Source organism: Cannabis sativa, chromosome X, assembly GCF_029168945.1.
Source record: "Cannabis sativa cultivar Pink pepper isolate KNU-18-1 chromosome X, ASM2916894v1, whole genome shotgun sequence".
In the NCBI taxonomy this organism is placed as follows: domain Eukaryota; kingdom Viridiplantae; phylum Streptophyta; class Magnoliopsida; order Rosales; family Cannabaceae; genus Cannabis; species Cannabis sativa.
In genome coordinates, this window is record NC_083610.1 from 35542184 (window position 1) to 35561998 (window position 19815).

At 31.5% G+C, this 19815-nt stretch overlaps 1 protein-coding gene across 1 annotated transcript; it reads right to left on the reverse strand.

Moving 5' to 3' along the window:
* Nucleotides 1-17918: 17918 nt before the first annotated feature.
* Nucleotides 17919-18314, reverse strand: LOC115720337 (uncharacterized mitochondrial protein AtMg00810-like). The gene has a single exon (XM_030649491.1). It carries the CDS (start codon nucleotides 18312-18314, stop codon nucleotides 17919-17921), a length of 396 nt encoding a protein of 131 aa, XP_030505351.1.
* Between the last annotated feature and the right edge of the window lie 1501 nt (nucleotides 18315-19815).

Below are 19815 nucleotides of genomic sequence, written 5' to 3' on the forward strand. Positions count from 1 at the left end.
AACTGATAGGAGTGGAGAAATAGTTAGTAGATATGCAGTTCAAAGATCATTAAATTGATTTTTGAATTATATCCAAACTTACCTCCCCAGAAATTTCGAGTTGCATATTGATGATTAGTTACTAGTCGATGCCTAAATCCTTCTATGGTAATACAATTTCAGAATGATGTAATGGTTGTATACTTAATGTAAATCATTACTAGATTCATGGATGACCTAATCAAAATCTTAAGAAAAGCTAGAACTATTAACCATGGTTTGTTAGCTATTCTAAGTGATTAGGGGTGGACCATCCCATAGTCAATAGATAAGAAAGTATTTGTTCAAACAAATACTACTTTTCTAAGATAATGACTAAGTCTGAAAATAAAGTAGCAAATAAAGGAGATATTTAATTCTTGATTCCAAAAGTGTTCTATCATCTTATTTGACATATGATGATCCCACTGCCTCTGTTGTCTTGTCACAACCAAAGAGGTTAATACCATTTAGTTTTCTTAGACATAATTCACGGTACTTTGTCGTAGTGGGAGAGTTTCTAGGAACTCACCTTCTTATGACTTGGGAGACACTAGTGATTAAAATCCATTGTGAGTTTAAACAAGTAGTGGATTGTCAAGATAAGAAACTAAGAAGAAAGCCAAAAGAACTATGGTTTAATCCATTCACATGGAATAACCTAAAGTTTTCTATTACAAGGACATAAAAGGAAATTTTCGTTTATAAGTCCATTCAATGGACTTAACAAAACTTCCTGTTCCTAGTATTATAGGTTTGAGTTTATCTAAACCTATGGCTTGTGGTATACCTGGTAATTACTTACTCTAATGCAAGCAACTTACTTTAGTAAGATGCTGAAGCATTTTCTTTCTAATGGCAATCTTTATTTATCTAAGGGAAAGTTTTAACTATTCCAGAAAAGATAAAGCCATGAAAGAATTTCTTAAATCAACAGTGAGAGGTCTTAGATATGCTTTTGTATGCCTTAGACCAGACACCTGCTGTAGAGTGGGAGTAATGAGTAGGTATCAGATTAATCCAGGAGAAGAACATTGGAAGACAATCAAGTAAATCTTAAGATAAAGAAGAATAACTATATGTTAGTCTATAAGGGTGTGTTTAAAACTCTTAGACTACACCACATCAGATTTCGAAATTTGCCTTTGTGCTAGAAAATCTTTCTGATAAGATGGTGGTTACTCTGGGGGTGGAATAGTGATTTTGGAGAAGTGTAAAAACCTATCTGAAGTCTCTAGGTCTACCAGAGAGGGACTGAATGTTAAAGTTGCAGGAAAGGTACTTATTCAGTCTAAGGAAAGTTCTATACATTTTTGGCATCATTCCAAATTGCCTTAAACTACTAGTGTTAATTTCCTGATTAACCAAAAGTAGTTGCCAAATGTATAGAATCCAGTATCCCAAGAGAGTAGACATATAGAGAGGAATTTCACATTATCAATGATTTTGTGATTAAAGGAAGAGTAATGGTGGAGAAAAGGTTGTGTTTAATTCAACCTTTTAGATCCTATTATGAGGAGTTTACTACTACTACACTTGATTTGTATATCAAGGTGTTGAGATTATTTGAAATGCACATTTTGTTTTATATTAGTGCAAGTGGGAGTTTGTTGGGTTTTATGCCCTAAATAAAACTCATTTCAATATAATCAGATTTACCTATTAATATAGATCAGAAATAACATTTAATGTTGCATGGTTCACATGATTTATTTCATGATTATATGTACATAATGTATGAATTCATCTGAAACCCTTTTCACATACTTGATCCTGTTTATTGTGCTGTCAACACATTGGAAAGTAAACATGACTATGTGAATAAAGTTTCCTAGATTTATCAGACACAGGGTTTTACTGATATGATAATCTACAACAGAGTTTACTTGCATTTGGAGAAGTGCTATGTTCTTTCCAGAGCATTGGTTAGAGTAAAGCTCAGGTTGGATGCATGGAGTATGCATCGGAACGGACCGATATTGAACTTTGACTTAGATTTATTAAACTTACCGTAATATCTATTCAAGTCAATATCGCCTAGTTGATCCTAGATACAAAGTTCTTAATCCTGTTATGATTAGGCTCAATCTTGAAAGGCTATTCGTGTTCTTTGATTTGTTAGTTAAGCCTACTTTTAGGTCAGGGTGATACGTACATTTTGGGAACACGGTAGTGCAATTGAGTGGGAGCGCTAGCATAAACATGGAATCTATAGCTTCTATATGGCGAATAGTAAGCAAAGGATGATCTCCTTCGATCTTGACCAAACGAACATAAATGGTGGAGTACTCATTTCACATAAGCTGAAATATCATTTATACGGGGTCAAGTGTTTTAAGGATAAAATACATTGTAGGGTGTAACGGTAATCTAATCCCTTTACAGTGTAGATCATTCATATAGAGGATCATTGATCAAATTAGGATTATAACAATGGATAACTAATGATGCATCTATATGGTGGAACATATAGAGCATTCTATATACTGAGAGTGTAATTCTTAGTTCTATGCGAGGATTCAACGAAGAATTAATAAGTTAGTGAATTTTAGTAATAAATTCTTGATCTACTTATTGGAAGCTCGGTTATATAGACCCATGGTCCCTGCACTAGTTGAGATAATGTTGCTTGTAAGACTCATATAATTGGTTTTGATTAATCAATTATAATTCTCAAATTAGACTATGTATATTTGTGAATTTTTCACTAAGTAAGGGCGAAATTGTAAAGAAAGAGTTTTAGGGGCATATTTTTTAATTATGATACTTTGTATGGTTCAATTAATAAATATGATAAATGACAATATTATTTAATAATTATTTATAGTTATTAAATAGTTAGAATCGACATTTAAATGGTTGAAATTAGAAAATTGACGTTTTTTGAGAAAATCAGATGCAGAAAAGATAAAACTGCAAAAGTGCAAAAAGTGAGGCCCAAATCCACAAGTATAGGACCGAACACTTTTGTAGGGTTTTTCCCTCTGATATTTTCATTATTTTAATGCCAAATAATTCAAACCTAACCCTAGTGGAATGCTATAAATAGATAGTGAAGGCTTCAGGAAATTTACACTTAAATTTTCTATTTTTCCTTCAGAGAAAAAACCTGAGCCTTCTCTCTCCCTATCTTTGGCCGAACCCACTCTCTCTCTCTTCTTCCTTAAATTTTGAAATTCTTAGTGTATGAGTAGTGCCCACACACAGCAAGTGATACCTCAATCATAGTGAGGAAGATCGTGAAGAAAGACTTTCAGCAAGATGGAGGTTTCAGCATCAAAGATTCAGAGAAAGAGATCCAGGTTCAGATATTGATAATGCTCTGCTACAGAAAGGAATCAAGGGCTAGATATCTGAACGGAAGGAGTCATTTAATTCCGCTGCACCCAATGTAAGGTTTCTTAAACTTTATATGTGTTTATTTCATCGTTTTAGAAAGTTCATATTGAGGGTGTTAATAAACATACTTGTGAGTAGATCTAAGATCCTGGTAAAATAATTTCCAACAGAAGAACACCAAGAAGCGTGCTAAAGTCGTGAAAAACAAAAAGACTGCTGCTTCTGGTGATGCTACACTTAAAGGAAAGTGTTTATACTGCAATGAGAAAGGTCATTGGAAACCCCAGTGTCCTAAACTTCTTGCAAAGAAACAAGGTATTTCTATTTATAAACTTTAAGAGTTTTAGTGAATTATTATCCACTTGGATTTATGATTCTGGACTAACTTTGTTTATTTGTTTTCTTCTTCTTATAGGCCAAGCTACTTGAACTCAGATGAGTTGGATCGGAAAGCTGGACCAAGGGTGAAATCGTCCAGATGAAGATGAAGCTCTTCAATTTTTTGATTTAATTGTTTTAGTTTAAAGACAATTTGGATTTCAAATTTTAGTTAGGGATATTTATCCCTGTTTTTCTCATATTGTTGCAATACATTTTTTTTATTATTATTAATAAAGTTCTATTATTTTTGAAATCGAACCATTGCAATTTATGAGATTGAGCTTCATTTATTTTATCTTCATCAACAAAATTACCACATTATATTTATATGTTTGTATGTGTAAGTGTTTTTATTATTGATGCAAATTCTATAATATTTACAACTCTTCATAGAGTTATATTAAATAAACACTAGAAATTATTTCTATGTTTATTAATAATTGTTAATTCTAATACAATTATTAAGAATTCGTTTAATAAAAGGATCTTTTGATCTGATAGGGGTAGAGAAAAGTTAAGAAAACTATGCAGTTCAACAATCTTTTATATCAAATGAACTCTGGATAGTATTCAACTCCACATAAACTCTATCACACTTAGAGAATCATGTTCTTTACAACCTTTAGGGGTGGATCATAATCTCTATATACTTAGGGGTGGAGTTTATCCACAATACCCTATATGTATATACTTAGGGGTCGAGTCTATTCCACAATTCCCTATGTAACACATATTTTCTTTAAACATGGAAGTAATATAATGAGTTAGCTATTATCAATATAAATCCTTGATCTTGATTGTATGTTCCATTTCGTCTTACTGTTGTAAGTAAAAGTTTGATATCTATAAAAGTTCTTTGATAAAGTTTCACACTACCTTAATTGAGTGGGAGAATTTTAAAATTCTTTACCCATCTTCATTAGGTTGATACTTGTGATAGGTACTTAAGAACACTACTGAAAAGCAAATCTAACCATACACATGGATAGGTATAACTTATCAGAATTATGAGAATAAGATAAAGAACTCTAGTTCAGTCCATTCGAATGACTTGAACCAAGAATTCTTAATCCTCATAAAATTTTATGGTATCTTAATTTTGATTACTTAATCTCTGGCATGTATTTTTCACTTCAAATACTAGTCTGCTATGTTGATGACTTAGTCTTAACTTAAAGTTCCAGACTAATACAAAAGTCACAACTAGGTAACTCTCCAAACATTTAAGAGGTTTAAAGTATTATTTAACCAGACATCTGCTATTGAGTGGGAGCTATCTGAGATGTAATCAAATAGGGAACATTAGAAGATATTCAAGAAAGATTTATGAAAGTGATTTATATGTTAGATATTAAGGAACTGTGTATCAGCTGTACTTATATCTCACCAACTCTTTCGAAATTTCTTGAGATGGTGCTTACTTTGGGGGTGGAGGAATTATTCTATAATAATTCAAGGTCTACCAGAGAAGAATTATAACTTTGTAAGTTTGAATTACCAGAAAGTTATATTACTGAAGAAAAGTCTACACTGTATTATCTCAATTACATATTTTAAAATATGAGAGATATGTTTTCTGTTGATTCAGATGTACTTTTAAACAGTAAGGATTTCAGTATCCCTTGATAAGTATAACATATAGTAAAGGATGTTTCATAAGTGTATTTATGAACTAGTTTCCAGAAGTTTGGGTGGATTCAAATATACTACACTTGATCTGAAGATCAAGACATCAGATTGACCTATTTGCATACTTTGTTTTATATTAGTGCAAGTGGGAGTTTGTTGGGTTTTATGCCCTAAATAAAACTCTTTACAATTTGATTAGTTATCAATATAAGAAATTTGAAGTGATTTATGTTTGCATGAATTTTACATGCTAAATGGTTTAATATGTTTATTACATTCACACACACAAAATCAGTTAAATCCAAATCATATGTTTATTCACAATTACAGTATCGTCAACACAGTGGAATGTGATTGTGATCATATGAATCAAAAGAATAAGTCCCTGTTTCATCAGTGTTTTGGACTTACACTAATGTGATAATCAGCGATGATGTGTACTTACACTTTGAGTAAGTGTTATGTTCTTTCCAGGACATTAGTAAAGTATACTAGTTTCGAATGTATGGAGTATACATTGGACTGGACCGATATTGCAACTAAGTTAAGATATTACAAACTTACCGTTATATATATCTTTCCAAGTCAATATCAGTAGTTGATCTTAAGATTAAAAGAATCTAAATCCTGATATGCTTAGGCTCAACTCAGGAGTGCTATTCATGTTCTTTGATTTATTAGTTAAGCCTACTTTTGGGTCAGGGTGATACGTATATTTTGGGAACATGATAGTATGATTGAGTGGGAGTGCTGAACATAAATATGGAATCTATAGCTTCTACTGGTGTATAAAAGTCAAGTGATGATTCCCTTCGAGCTTAGAAAATAGAAGTAAATGGATGAGCTCTTGTTTAACTTACTAATTATTAGATCACTAAACACCATTTACAGGTAGCTAAGTATTTTAAGGGGCAAAATACATTGAGGGGTGAGAACGGTAAAATTATCCCATCTCGATGTAGATCATCTATATAGAGGATCTTTAAATCACAATAAGATTATAACAATGGTTAAATGAGATAGCATATTGATATCGTGGAACATATAATATGCTCTATATAAGTCTGAGAGTGCAATTCTAAGTTCTAAGAGTGGATTCAACGAAAAATTAATAAGTAGGAATTTACTTGGTAAATTTGGTTCACTTATTGGAAGCTCAGCATATAGATCCATGGTCCCCATTCTAGTTAAGAACATTCTTCTTGTAAGACTCAATAATTGATTCCTGATTGGTCAATTATAATTCTAAAGTTAGACTATGTCTAATTTGTGAATTTTCACTAAGCATGGGTGAAATTGTAAAGAAAAGAGATTCTAGGTTTATTTATTTATTAATGGACTTTATATGTCTAGTTAATAATTAAATTAAATGACAATATTATTTAATAGTCTATTTTAGTTATTAAATAATTAGTTTTGGCATTTAAATGGTTAGAATTGAAAAATTGGCGTTTTTGAGAAAATAGAAATAAAATTTGTTAAAACTGCAAAATCAAGTGGGGCCCATTATCACACCATGGCCGGCCACTAATTGTGGAAATTCAAATTGATATTTTCATTATTTTAATGCCAAATAATTCCTAACCTAAACCTAGTAGTTGCCTATAAATAGAAAGTGATGGCTTAGTCAAATCACAAGTTTTCATAACATTCATTAGTTATCTAACAGAAATTTCTCTCTTTAGAAAAACTGAGCCTTCCCTATTTTCTTCTATTGGCCGAAACCCCTCTTCTCTTTTCTCTTCCTAAAATTTCGACCCTAGTGAAAGAGTGAGTGCCCACACACAGCAAGCAGTCACTCAATCATAGATTGGAAGACTGTGAAGGATCAAACTCAAAGAAGAAGGACATTCGGGCTCAGATCTTGATTATACTTTGCGACAGAAAGGATACAAGGGTTAGAGATCTGAGTGGAAGGAGACATTAATTCCACTGTATCAATGTAAGGTTTTCTTAACTTTATATGTGTTTATTTTATCGTTTTAGAAAGTTCATATTTAGGGTGTTAAACTGTTGGGTTTTATGCCCTAAATAAAACTCATTTCAATATAATCAGATTTGTTTATTAATATAGATCAGAAATAACATTTAATGTTGCATGGTTCACATGATTTATTTCATGATTATATGTACATAATGTATAAATTCATCTGAAACCCTTTTCACATACTTGATCCTGTTTATTGTGCCGTCAACACATTGGAAAGTAAACATGACTATGTGAATAAAGTTTCCTAGATTTATCGCACACGTGTTTTACTGATATGATAATCTACAACAAGAGTTTACTTGCATTTGGAGAAGTGCTATGTTCTTTCCAGAGCATTGGTTAAAGTAAAGCTCAGGTTGGATGCATGGAGTATGCATCGGAAGGGACCGATATTGAACTTTGACTTAGATTTATTAAACTTACCGTAATATCTATTCAAGTCAATATCGCCTAGTTGATCCTAGATCAAATGATCTTAATCCAGATATGATTAGGCTCAATCTTGAAAGGCTATTCGTGTTCTTTGATTTGTTAGTTAAGCCTACTTTTAGGTCAGGGTGATACGTACATTTTGGGAACACGGTAGTGCAATTGAGTGGGAGCGCTATCATAAACATGGAATCTATAGCTTCTATCTGGCGAATAGTAAGCAAAGGATGATCTCCTTCGAGCTTGACCAAACGAACATAAATGGTGGAGTACTCATTTCACATAAGCTGAAATATCATTTATACGGGGTCAAGTGTTTTAAGGAATAAATACATTGTAGGGTGTAACGGTAATTTAATCCCTTTACAGTGTAGATCATTCATATAGAGGATCATTGATCAAATTAGGATTATAACAATGGATAACTAATGATGTGTCTATATGGTGGAACATATAGAGCATTCTATATACTGAGAGTGCAATTCTAAGTTCTATGCGTGGATTCAACGAAGAATTAATAAGTTAGTGAATTTTAGTGTTAAATTCTTGATCTACTTATTGGAAGCTCGGTTATATAGACCCATGGTCCCCCCACTAGTTGAGATAATATTGCTTGTAAGACTCTTGTAATTGGTTTTGATTAATCAATTATAATTCACGAATTAGACTATGTCTATTTGTGAAATTTTCACTAAGTAAGGGCGAAATTGTAAAGAAAGAGTTTATAGGGGCATATTTGTTAATTATGATACTTTGTATGGTTCAATTAATAAATATGATAAATGACAATATTATTTAATAATTATTTATAGTTATTAAATAGTTAGAATTGGCATTTAAATGTTTGAATTAGGAAATTGGTATTTTTGAGAAAATCGTATACAAAAGGTGTTAAAATTGCAAAATTGCAAAGCCCAAGGCCCAATCCACTTATATAGGGCCAGCCACTTTGTAGAAATTTAAAAACTCGATTTTTTTCATTATTTTAATGCCATATAATTCAAACCTAACCCTAAATTAAATGCTATAAATAGATAGTGAAGGCTTCGGTGAAAACACACTTAAATTTTCTATTTTTCCTTCGTAGAAAAACTCGAGCCTTCTCTCTCCCTATCTTTAACCGGCCACTTCTTCTTCTCTTCCTCTTGAATTTCGAAATCCTTAGTGATTAGAGTAGTGCCCACACACATCAAGCAATACCTCAATCATAGTGAGGAAGATCGTGAAGAAAGATCATCAAAGAAAGGAGGTTTCACCATCAAAGATTCGGAAAGAGATCCAGGTTCGTATATTGATAATGCTCTCGCTACGTAAAAGGAATCAAGGGCTAGATATCTGAACGAAGGAGTCATTATATTCCGCCGCACCCAATGTAAGGTTTCTTAAACTTTATATGTGTTTATTTTATCGTTTTAGAAAGTTCATATTTAGGATGTTAATAAACATACTTCGTGAGTAGATCTAAGATCCCGGTAAAAATATTTCCAACAACCGGCCTCGCAGCCAAGGTAATTGATTTACTTGCAAGAAATTTGGACTTTAAAACGATTGTTTGTATGTTCTTTGGATGGTATCATGTTGTATTGAGTGTTATTTGATGATTGATTGATGTTTGTGAAATTTTCGTGAAAAATAATTGTGATTTCGTTTCTGGAATTATTTTTATTGGATAGTATGGAAAAAATTAAGCAAGTTAGCCTTTTACAGAACTCAATTTGGATTTTATTTGAATTAGTTATGATTTTTTGAAGATTTGACAAAATCGGTCAGGCCTTGGATAGTTTCATGATCGCGTAACTGTCCGTACAGTTTCGGATTTTTTTCCTTTTTCTTCAATTTTTCATACTTTTTCATGGAATTAACTTCCAATTTTTTGTATTGCTTTCGTATATATACTATTACTATTCCTAATTCAATTCTAATTATCATTTTGAATTAATTTAATTTTTTTTTAAATTAATTCAAGATATTAGTGTAATTTGAATTCGAATAGAATTAGTATTTATCTTTTTGCTTAAAAATCTATCTTATTTTTAAATTTGATTATATTTTTTTTTAAATTTAAGGTCAGATTTTTTAAGATATTTATAATATCTTTTAAGATATTTAAGATATTTTAAAAATATCTTTTAAGATATTTATAAAATCTTTTAAGATATTTTAAAATATCTTATCTTTTAAGATATTTAAAAATATCTTATCTTTTAAGTTTTTTTTTAAATCTTTTTAAGATATTTTGACCTTATTTAAATTTAAAATAGATATTTATAATCATGTAATTTTAAATAGATATAAGATAAAAAGTAGGTTTAATTTTAAATTTTTTTTTTTTCGAAATTTAATTTTAAATTCCGAAATTAATTTTTTTTTTAAATTATTTTTCGAATATTAAATTTTTTTTAATTTAATTATTTATTTATTCGAAATTATTTATTTAAAATTAAATAAATCCTACTTCCAACTATCCAGCTAACCCTGTTGCAGGAGTATGTGTTTTAGCTTGTTTGTAAGTTTTCAAAACCTATTATTACTTGATTGCAAATAGCCATGGTTACTTTTTGCCAGATCTAATGATCCGATGGCTCCCTGGTCAAGTTAATAATTTGTAACAGTAAATTTTACAATCTTCTTTCATCTGTGTATGACCTAGCAACATGATGTGACCCATCCAAAGCAGGCACGTGTGAGCCTATGTGTTTAATTTGATTATAGATACATATAGGTTGTTGTTGTTAAAATAAATTATCATAGTTCTTGATAGAATTTATTTAGGCTCATTTAGTTATTTGGGCTTATTCAATGAATAACAATTGCTCTTATTAAGGTTAAATTCCTCTCTTTTGGGCCTTCAGGTGAGAGTTGGGAGCCATAGAAGTGGGTACGACATACCGAACTCAAAGACTCCCCTCACACAAACCACCCCAATTGTGAAGGCCCATTTGCCTGATTTGAATGACTGTACTAGGTTAATTACACTAGTTTAACCTAATTAAAATTGATTAGCAACATAATTAATTTCATTTATTTTGAAATTAATTTAAGAAAAATATAGTTTAAGGAATTTTATATTCTAAGCTAAACTATATGTATTTTCTTGTATTTAATTAAATATAGAATTATAACCATCTGCATTCTTTCGAACTTAATTTAAATTTTTCATTAAATATTCCTATTTAAGTTGATATTTAGTTATCTTCAACTAACCAACTTAAATCTGAATATCTTTTGAATTCAAAATTTCAAAATTAAGTTGAGGAATTTTAGGCATTGGTTATTAAGATTCTTTAGATATTTTTTAAGTTAATATTTTTTCGAATATTAACTTAAAATGGAATATTTTCAAATTAAGTGGTTACAACTTAATTTTTGATATTTAATTAAATTTAAATTTGAAAATATTTAAGTTCTAGATTTTTTCTAATGCAACTTAAATTAGATATTTTTTCAAATTTTGTGGAAAAGATACTTAGTCAAATAAGATATTTTCTAGATAGTTATTTCTAGACTACTTATTATTTCTAATATTAAATAGGAAAATATTATAAATTGTGAAATTAATTATTTATATAATTAATTTTGGTACAATTTATTTTAAGTATATTTTTCCTAGTATTAAACTAGAGATTAATAATTAAGCCTTCTCTACACTTAATTATTTATTTCTTGAATTTAATACATTTAATTAATTTGAAAATAAAATATCTAAGTTGATTTAATCATCATACTTAAATATTTCTTTTTCATGACATTTAATTATAAAGAAAATTATTTTTAGTTGAAATTTAATTTTTCAACTAAATTTAAATAATTTTCAAAATATATTTTTTCTTTATTTTATTAATCAATTTTTCGAAATTGCATTTCTTAAATGCTAGAATTTCGAATTTTATCTTGAAAAATAGATTAAGTTGTAAATTAATTATTTATTTTAATTAATTCTTGGATCAACTTAAATCAATGATTTTTTCATTTATTGATTAATTTAAAATAAATTGAATTAAAGTATATTATTAGAAATAGAATTAATTAGTCAAAGGAAAATCTAGATAGGTGATATTTTTGCTTGAAGTATTTTTCTAGTGTATTTAATTAAATAGAAAATTAATATTTAAGTTGATTTTCATCATCATACTTAAATATTTGTAATTTTTCTTATATATTTAATTAAATAGGAAAATTATATTTTTTGTTGTAAATTAATTTTATTAATTAATTTTGGGCCAACATTAAATTAGAATAATTTTTTCAGGATTAATTTTTTATTTTAACATGCATTTTCGAAAATTGTATTCTTAAATACTTTAATTTTTCGAAATGCAATATATATTTATAGAAAATTAAATTTGAGTTGTAAATTAATTTATATTAATTTTGTAACAACTTAAATTGAATATTTTTCTAAATATTTATTGGAAATTATTACTAAGATGGAAATAATTCATGTTATTTTCATATCCATCTAAGTAAAATTTATAAATATTAAATTAAAATTTATATTTAGAATTTTTCATTCTAAATTGGAAATTTTAAATAAATATATATTTAAAATAAATAAATTAAATAAAGAGAATCAAAGAAAATACAACTCACTTTAAATAATGAGCTTGATTATTATTAAGATATTCGATCTCCATTGTTGGTCTTACAAAAGTTAAATTTTTTCAATATAACCTCGAGACGCGACTTCGTCCCCCCTATGGATGGTTATTCGTTGAACGCATTTAACACCGTAAGATTTCATTTGATAAGTGTTTTGTAAGTTTTCGTCTCTATTAGACTCTCCCCTACGGTGACTACTTAGAGATAAACTTATGAAACATGAAACAATGGTGGAAGCTCATAAAATGAGAATAACTCGACTCTCGCCTACACGGACAACGTTGGATTCTTATTTTGATCGAATAAAAGGTTGCTAGAATGGTTTCTATTTTAGATGAGTCGACATCTCTATTCAATAAATGATGCTTTGACTCTCGCCTATGACACCGTATCAGCTTTATTGAAAACCTTGGAAATTATTTAGATTGTATGTTTTAGTATTTTCACTAGTCATTCCTACTTGCTATATGTTTATAATTTCGAATTGTGTATGAATTTATATTGAACCATGTTATTTTCTCGTTATTAAGTTGTAGTTTAATTTCGAATCTTCATTGTTGGTCCAACATGTTTGTTTATCTAATGAGATAAATCCCTAGTGGATTTTCACCATTAGACATACATAATAGTGTAAGATCTCAAAAGATAAATATTGTATATGCGACATCTAGTTGTTCATCAATTGATGACACCTTAGACTAGTATTTTTACGATATGAAACAAGAAGATTGTATAAATAAGATTACTTTGACTTTCGCTAATCGAAGCATCGTTGGATTCTTATTTATAAACGAAATTATCCTAATTCCTCTTAGCTTATTCATTTTGAATTAGCTTCAAAACATATCATTGGATGAATGGTCTATAAATCATTTCATGTCATTCTATATTTTCTCTTAAGAAATTAAATGATGTATATGATTATAATCCCGAAATTCTATTCCCAATTGATATAAATCCTCAATCCTAGAAATCTCCTACTTGTATGGGCAAATCGACTTAGAGTTTGTATTAGTAGTGGTGGTCCAAGAAAGAATTACTCATTATATTTGGTTGAATTTAAGTCTTCGACTTTAATTTTAGAATCCAAACAGAAATTTTCTTATATTTCTTATTCCAGATACAATACAGTTACACTTTCTCAAGTGTTTAATATCCATCTTTTATTAATGGATTCAAACTGTATGGAATATGAGTTAGGTATTCTCAGGACTGGGATCCACTTGCACTATTCTAAGAACTCTTTGATGTAACTAAACCTATGTCATCAAAAGACACTACCACATTTTTTTTTAATCTATGGCATTTGTATCTTGTTCATAGTGAATTTGACATGATCAATCTCTGCAAAGAGATAATATGCCTATATCCACTGAAAGTAGTTCATCTCATTCGTATGGATGTACATTCGAGGGTGGATATGAGTTTTTCGTTGTATTCTTAAGACGATAACTCTAGATTATACCTTTTAGCAAAGAAATTTGAAATGTTTGAAAAATTTCATTAATTTCTAGCAATGGTTAAACACCATTAAGGTAATGTGGTTAAAGATCTTGCGAATCGATAGGTGGAGAAATAGTTAGTAGATATGCTCAAAGATCATTAAATTGATTTTTGAATTATATCCAAACTTACCTCCCGTAAATTTCGAGTTGCATATTGATGATTAGTTACTAAGTCGTTGCCTAATTCCTTCTATGGTAATACAATTTCGAATGATGTAATGGTTGTATACTTAACGTAAATCATTACCGTATTCATGGATGACCTAATCAAAATCTTAAGAAAAGCTAGAACTCGTTAACCATGGTTTGTTAGCTATTCTAAATGATTAGGGGTGGACCATCCCATCATGTCAATAGATAAGAAAGTGTTTGTTCAAACAAATACTACTTTTCTAAGAAAATGACTAAGTCTGAAAACAAGTAGCAAATAAAGGAGATATTTAATTCTTGATTCCAAAAGTGTTCTATCATCTTATATAATATGTGATGATCCCACCGCTCGTTGTCTTGTCACAACCAAAGAGGTTAATACCATTTAGTTTTCTTCGACATAATTCACGGTACCTTGTCGTAGTGGGAGAGTTTCTAGGAACTCACCTTCTTATGACTTGGGAGATACTAGTGATTAAAATCCATTGTGAGTTTTAACAAGTAATGGATTGTCAAGATGAGAAACTAAGAAGAAAGCCAATAGAACTATGGTTTAATCCATTCACATGGAGTAACTTAAAGTTTTCTATTACAAGGACATAAAAGGAAATTTTCGTTTATAAGTCCATTCAATGGACTTAACAAACTTCCCCGTTCCTAGTATTATAGGTTTGAGTTTATCTAAACCTATGGCTTCGTGGTATACCCGGTAATTACTTACTCTAATGCAAGCAACTTACTTTAGTAAGATGTCAAGCATTTTCTTTCTAATGGCAATCTATAGAAGCTTCACAACTTCTTAGGTATAGATTTTATTTATCTAAGGAAAAGTCTCAACTATTCCAAAAGATAAAGCCATGAAAGAATTTCTTAAATCAACAAGTGAGAGGTCTTAGATATGCTTTTGCATGCCTTAGACCGACACCCGCCGTTGAGTGGGAGTAATGAGTAGGTATCGATTAATCCAGAGAAGAACATTGGAAGACAATCAAGTAAATCCTAAGATAAAGAAGAGGAACTATATGTTAGTCTATAAGGGTGTGTTTAAAACTCTTAGACTACACCATATCGATTTCAAATTTGCCTATGTGCTATGGAATATTTCGATAAGATGGTGGTTACTCTGGGGTGGAATAGTGATTTTGGAGAAGTGTAAAAACCTATCTCAAGTCTCTAGGTCTACCGCAGAGAGACCGAATGTTAAAGGCAGTGAAAGGTACTTATTCCGCCCCAAGGAAAGTTCTATACATCTTTGGCACCATTCCAAATTGCCTTAAACTACTGTTAATTTCACGATTAACCAAAAGTAGTTGCCAAAGATATAGAATCCGTATCCCAAGAGAGTAAACATATAGAGAGGAATTTCACATTATCAATGATTTTGTGATTAAGGAAGAGTAATAGTGGAGAAAAAGTTGTGGTTAATTCAACCTTTCGTATCCTATTACGAGGAGTTTACTACTACTACACTTGATTTGCATATCAAGGTGTCGAGATTATTTGAAACGCACTTTTTGTTTTATATTAGTGCAAGTGGGAGTTTGTTGGGTTTTATGCCCTAAATAAAACTCATTTCAATATAATCGTATTTGTTTATTAATATAGATCGTAAATAACATTTAATGTTGCATGGTTCACATGATTTATTTCATGATTATATGTACATAATGTATAAATTCATCTCAAAACCCTTTTTCACATACTTGATCCCATTTATTGTGCCGTCAACACATTGGAAAGTAAACATGACTATGTGAATAAAGTTTCCTAGATTTATCGTACACGGGGTTTTACCGATATGATAATCTACAACAAGAGTTTACTTGCATTTGGAGAAGTGCTATGTTCTTTCCGCAGCATTGGTTAAAGTAAAGCTCGTTGGATGCATGGAGTATGCATCGGAAGTGGACCGATATTGAACTTTGACTTAGATTTATTAAACTTACCGTAATATCTATTCAAGTCAATATCGCCTAGTTGATCCTAGATCAAATGATCTTAATCCATATATGATTAGTCTCAATCTTGAAAGGCTATTCGTGTTCTTTGATTTGTTAGTTAAGCCTACTTTTAGGTCGTGGTGATACGTACATTTTGGGAACACGGTAGTGCAATTGAGTTGGGAGCGCTATCATAAACATGGAATCTATAGCTTCTATTCCGGCGAATAGTAAGCAAAGGATGATCTCCTTCGAGCTTGACCAAACGAACATAAATGGTGGAGTACTCATTTCACATAAGTCGAAATATCATTTATACGGGGTCAAGTGTTTTAAGGAATAAATACATTGTAGGGTGTAACGGTATTTTAATCCCTTTACAATGTAGATCATTCATATAGAGGATCATTGATCAAATTAGGATTATAACAATGGATAACTAATGATGTGTCTATATGGTGGAACATATAGAGCATTCTATATACCGAGAAAGTGCAATTCTAAGTTCTATGCGTGGATTCAACGAAGAATTAATAAGTTAGTGAATTTTAGTGTTAAATTCTTGATCTACTTATTGGAAGCTCGGTTATATAGACCCATGGTCCCCCCACTAGTTGAGATAATATTGCTTGTAAGACTCTTGTAATTGGTTTTGATTAATCAATTATAATTCACGAATTAGACTATGTCTATTTGTGAAATTTTCACTAAGTAAGGGCGAAATTGTAAAGAAAGAGTTTATAGGGGCATATTTGTTAATTATGATACTTTGTATGGTTCAATTAATAAATATGATAAATGACAATATTATTTAATAATTATTTATAGTTATTAAATAGTTAGAATTGGCATTTAAATGTTTGAATTAGGAAATTGGTATTTTTGAGAAAATCAGATACAAAAGGTGTTAAAATTGCAAAATTGCAAAGCCCAAGGCCCAATCCACTTATATAGGGCCAGCCACTTTTGTAGGAAATTTAAACTGATTTTTTCATTATTTTAATGCCATATAATTCAAACCTAACCCTAGTGGAATGCTATAAATAGATAGTGAAGGCTTCAGGAAAAACACACTTAAATTTTCTATTTTTCCTTCAGAGAAAAACCTGAGCCTTCTCTCTCCCTATCTTTAGCTGCCACTTCTTCTTTCTCTTCCCTCTTGAATTTCGAAATCCTTAGTGATTAGAGTAGTGCCCACACACATCAAGCAATACCTCAATCATAGTGAGGAAGATCGTGAAGAAAGATCATCAGCAAAGGAGGTTTCACCATCAAAGATTCAGAGAAAGAGATCCAGGTTCAGATATTGATAATGCTCTGCTACAGAAAGGAATCAAGGGCTAGATATCTGAACGGAAGGAGTCATTATATTCCGCTGCACCCAATGTAAGGTTTCTTAAACTTTATATGTGTTTATTTTATCGTTTTAGAAAGTTCATATTTAGGATGTTAATAAACATACTTGTGAGTAGATCTAAGATCCTGGTAAAAATATTTCCAACATAAACAACATACTTGTGAGTAGATCTAAGATCCTGGTAAAATAAGTTCCAACACACATGTGGCGTCCCTACGGGTAAGGGCATTACATAGTATCCTTGACAGGCCCTTCAAATTGAGTGTGGCTTTTGAAACTACACACAGTTTGTCTCAAACATCAGTAAATTAAGAGCTAGAAATTTTTTTGGTGAGGCACTCAGCAAGTTGTAACACCTTGTCTCGAACAAAATACAAATCAATTTCAATGTGCTTTGTGCGAGCATGTAGCATTGGATTGGCAACAAGAAGAACAGAGCTTTGGTTGTCACACCTAATGGAAGGAGTAACTGGTTGGGGAATTTGAATTTATGCTAGTAGAGAATGAAGCCATGATATTTTAGACACAACATTAGCTAGACTTCTAAATTCCGCTTCAGTAGAAGACCTGCTGATAATTACCTATTTTTGAGACTTCCAGGCCACAAGATTGCCTCCAAAATAAATGCAGTGCTCTGAGGTGGATCTCCTGTGATCTGGATTTGAAGCCCAATTAGCACCACAAAAGGCTTCTAAGGAGTAATCAGGTGCTAGTTTTAAGTGTAGACCATAGTCCAAAGTACCAGTACTATACATGAGTATTCTTTTTATTGCCGTCCAGTATGCTTGCAGTGGAGTTTGCATATATCGACAAACCTTGTTAACAGAGAAAGAGAGTTCAAGCCTGGTTATTGTAGCATGTTGAAGAGCACCTACTATGGATCTGTACAAGGTTGCATCCTTGACTGGTTCACTACCATAGTTTGATAGTTTGAGACCACTATTCATTGGTGTGTTCTGAGTGTTAACATTCTGCATTTCTACTTTTGTTACAAGATCTTATAAATACTTTGTTTGGGACAACATAATTCCATCTGAACTTCTAGTGACCTGAATTTCAAGAAAATAATCAACTAAACCAAGGTCTTTAAATGCAAAAGTGCTGCTTATTTCTTGGATTAGTTGATCCACCAAATCATTATTCTGCCCATAACTAGGATATCATCTACATAAACTAAAATATAGATGCAACTAGTGGATGTAACTCTAATAAAAAAAGATTGATTTGCTTTGGAAAAGTGAAAACCATGGTGTAGTGGTACAGAAGATAGCTTGTCAAACCAAGCTCGAGAAGCTTGTTTAAGACCATATATGGCCTTAGTAAGCTTGCAGACATAAGTGGGATAGTTGGAATCAATAAAACCTTGTGGTTGGTGCATGTATATGTCTTCTTGAAGCTCCCCATTTAAGAATGCGTTGTTAATATCAAGTTGTCTAATTAACTAATTCTTTGTGACAGCAACTGTTAGTACAACCTCTGATAGCGATAGGTTTAACAGCAGGGCCAAAAGTTTCTGAATAATCAAACCTTTCTTGTTGATGGAATCATTTTTGCTACTAACTTAGATTTGTAGCATTTTTGACTGCCATCTACATTAAACTTTTCCCTGAACACCCACTTACATCCTATAGGTGTTCTGTCTGGTGGAGGCTTGACTAGAACCCAGGTTTTGTTTCTTTTGAGAGCTTTAACTTCTGTGTCCATTGCAGTGAACCAATGTGGCTCTTGATGAGTTGTTTTGACAAACTTTGTGTAACGTCCCTGCTTCAAGCCTCCATTAGGCCCTTACACCCACAGAATAATGTCTCTTATACACGAGTACGCCACTCTGGCTACTTCATGGACTGATGATTGACCCTACAAACCAACACGAGTGTTTCCAGCGTGCTTTGTGCTCATTCACACTTCTTGAGAAAACTTCCCATGAGGTCACCCATCCTAGAATTACCTCAGGTCAAGCACGCTTAACCATGGAGTTCTTTCGTGATGGGCTGTCGAAAAATAAGATGCACCTTGTTGATATAGGTAGTACCAATCAATCCATTTAAACCCTCTTCAACTGTGTAGTCCCACACCTATACACCCTCCAGGCAATGTGGGATTGCACAGCTTACTCGGTATTTTCCCTTATGGATCACGGGACTACTGACTGTCACAATCAACTCCCTTACGGGATTCGATGTCCTCGTCGACCACGCTTACGGCTGGGTCAAGGCTGTAATACCATTTGTAACGTCCCCGCTTCAAGCTTCCATTGGGCCCTTACACTCATAGAATAATGACTCTTATATACGAGTACGCCACTCTGGCTGTTTCATGGACTGATGACTGACCTACAAACCAACATGAGTGTTTCCGCGTGCTTTGTCCTCACTCGCACACTTCCTGAGAAAACTTCCTAAGAGGTCATCCACCCAAAAATTACCCCAAGGTCAAGCACGCTTAACCGTGGAGTTCTTTCGTGATGGGCTACCGAAA